At 51.5% G+C, this 3,036-nt stretch overlaps 1 protein-coding gene across 1 annotated transcript; it reads left to right on the top strand.

Annotated features, from left to right (window-relative positions):
- Window positions 1-267: 267 nt before the first annotated feature.
- Window positions 268-2,481, top strand: FMAN_09102 (uncharacterized protein; the record flags this gene model as incomplete). Its single annotated transcript, XM_041829904.1, has 3 exons — window positions 268-1,333; window positions 1,390-2,254; window positions 2,316-2,481. The coding sequence occupies 3 exons, from the start codon at window positions 268-270 to the stop codon at window positions 2,479-2,481; spliced, it is 2,097 nt and encodes a 698-aa protein (XP_041680621.1).
- Between the last annotated feature and the right edge of the window lie 555 nt (window positions 2,482-3,036).

Here is a 3,036-nt window from a genome sequence, read left to right as displayed (position 1 = left end):
TACCGACATCACCACCGATTCTAACCCAGCCAATTTGAGAGACGATAGAACATATACGCATTCATTCCTGACCACGCGCAATGACACCTTGTATCACACTTGCATAGGCATCTCTAACATCTACCTGCGGAACCCCCACCAGACTACTCATCTTTGTGGGCGCAATCCTCGACACCGGCTTGGTTGAGCTCTCGTCGCATCTCACCCTTCTTACAAACCTTGTCTATTACCTGAATACGAACATCTCGATTCGAATTTGCCGTCATCATGTCACACAACCAGCAACCCATGAGCATCGAGGCTATGCTCGATATGGAGCGCAAGGAAGTTCTCGCCTTGCTCGAGAATCGGCCTCGCCCTGAGCCCTCCATGCCAGGAGCCATGCGATCTGCTTCACCCTACGCCACCCCTCGATCTCCCGTTCGGAGTATGTTGGATGTCGACGATCAGCCAGCACCAAGCTCGCCACGGCAGACTGTGCGGAGTATGCTGGACACCAGTTCTCCCCCGCCGCCAAAATACCGGAGCATGTTGGATACTGACACCCCCCTCGCTGGGCCCTCGAGGCCTTCCGGGACCAGTACGACTCCTAATTCTCCAGTCATGACCAAAGCAACTCTCGCGCCCAGTAGCGTCGGGCACACTCGCAGCTTCTCTGATGCAGCCTCGAACCCCGTCGATTTTGGACCTAGAGCTGCTGCTGCACGTAATGACCCTACCGCCGGGTATAAATTTTCGGATATTATTACGCGCAATAGCGGCCAACAACTTCCCAAGAGAAACACGCAGGGTGGCAGGAAGCCATCTGCGAATGCTCTGAGTGAGGCACTCCGCAACGCCGATCTCAGTGGCTTGCAAATCCCCGGAGAAGGCGATGGCAGGCGTTCCTGGTTTGGCGGTAGCAGCAGCAGTCAGAAGTCAAAATCTCCTCACAATCGGCTGGGGTCAAGGTCCAGGTCTCCAGCTCCTGTAACACAAGTATTGGCGCCAGGTAAGGCCATGCTTGATGATGGCCGAATTGTGGATATCAGCAATGCATATCGAAGGTTATCTGATGCCAACCTAGCGTACGCAGGTGGTAGCTTGTCTCAGCTGCCGAGGCGCAACCGCGAGGATGCCCAGAGCGGAAGGATGATCAAAGACTACCTGAGCCCTGATGGCGAGCACCTTGGCTCAAGTGAGGAAGACGAGGCGTACTCATCCGATGACGAAGATCGTGGTCGTAAGAAGGCTCCCAGGTCACTTAACCCCGATGCAATTGGTGGTTCGGCAGACGATCCGAATAAGGAGCGACGAAAATCAATGAGTCTTCTCGCTGCTGCGGAGGAAGAGCGTAAGCTACCCCTCCCCTCGTCTCACCTCAAGTCGGTGATGCTAACTTGGTACCAGGGACAACAGTTGCAGCAAAGCAACCTAAGTACCGTTCTCTACTCGATGAGCCAGAAATAAAGATTACCACTCCTCTGGGCGAGAACACGCGGTTAAACAAAGGCGGCGGTGTGCATCCTAAGACTGCTTACGATCAGATGTCAACAGTGGCTTCTGCAAACGATTCAGATGAGGAGGCAGATATGGATGATATCAAGCGGGCTCAAAGGCTTTCCTGCTCGATGTCAGGCATTATCTCCACTCCTGAGTCTCACCGCGCCATCCGCATGATTTATCGTGGCGACTACAACAAGATTGTTCAGCAAGCCGAGGAGGAACACCACCGTCTGCGAAAATATCTGGTTGCATCGGATCTCAGTGACGAATCGACACATGCCCTCGAATGGGCCATTGGAACAGTCCTACGAGACGGTGATACCTTAATATGCATCTACTGCGTGGACGAGGAGACCGGCATCGGGGGGGTCGACAACTCGGTTCCTGATGATCCGAAGGCTATGAGAGAGCAGGCAGCTGCTATCAACACGGTAGCAAGCTCAAGATCTGCTGCGCCCTCCATGTCTGCTGTTCCAGATTTCGTGAGGAATTCTATTCGAGGAGACTCCTCCAAGAACAATACCCCAAACACATCTCCCGCGCCTTCAAGTCGAGGAGAAAGGGGTAGGGCGGAAGAAGAGCGGCGCCGAGCAGTCAAGGAGATCACAGACAAAGTGCTCCGTCTTCTGCGAAAGACGACTCTTCAGGTCAGAGTTATCGTGGAAGTCTTGCATTGCAAGAACCCAAAGCACTTGATCACAGAGGTCATCGACCATGTTAACCCAACTCTTGTCGTCATAGGAAGTCGAGGCAGGAGTGCACTCAAGGGGTACGTTAAATTAAGCGACGTTTCCACTATCGAGGCAATGACAGCAGCTAACAGTAGACAGTGTCATTCTGGGATCATTTTCCAACTATCTGGTGACGAAGAGCTCGGTCCCTGTGATGGTGGCACGAAAGCGTCTCCGAAAGCAGGGCAAATACCGAGGTGTGAAGCCTGTGAACAATCTCAGCAACCCAGCGGCCCGAAGTTTGGCCAACGCCAAAATTGATTAAGCGAAGAATCACGTCTTGGAGAAACTGGATCGGTATGGAAAGGCACATGCATGGGAAATGCTCTTACGAGGCTTCATGATTTGTTATGCTCGGTTCAAGCGGCGCAAGGATTAGCAGTTTATTCTTAGAAACGGGCTTTGTTAAACATAGTTGGCGCAAACCTGGTGATTGAAAGCGGAAGCGGAACCAGAAACAGAAGTTGAACGGGTTCAAGTTATTTTGGGTAAAAACCGCTCCTTAGTTTATCAGTAGAATCATTCCAGATTAGTTATGAGTTCAAAATCACAATTTGGTCTATACACAAGCCAGCTGTGAAGAATTGCATGAACCCATGGGGTTTCACTGTGTTAAAGGTGACATCACGTGTCATATCTACCTAGGTATCCATGCACGTCCGTCTTTATTCCCATCCTAACGCCCAATTATGACTGACTCGACGCATGCATTTATAGGATTTAAGCTTGCACTCTTTTGAACCAGCGCTGGCGTTCTCGAGTTGACTTGAAATATCTGACCGTTTTTTTGCATCTGCCCAACCTCTCATTATGCCTCGGA

Source organism: Fusarium mangiferae (genome assembly GCF_900044065.1).
Source record: "Fusarium mangiferae strain MRC7560 genome assembly, contig: FMAN_scaffold004, whole genome shotgun sequence".
Lineage (NCBI taxonomy): Eukaryota > Fungi > Ascomycota > Sordariomycetes > Hypocreales > Nectriaceae > Fusarium > Fusarium mangiferae.
This window is presented reverse-complemented; position numbering and strand designations above follow the sequence as displayed.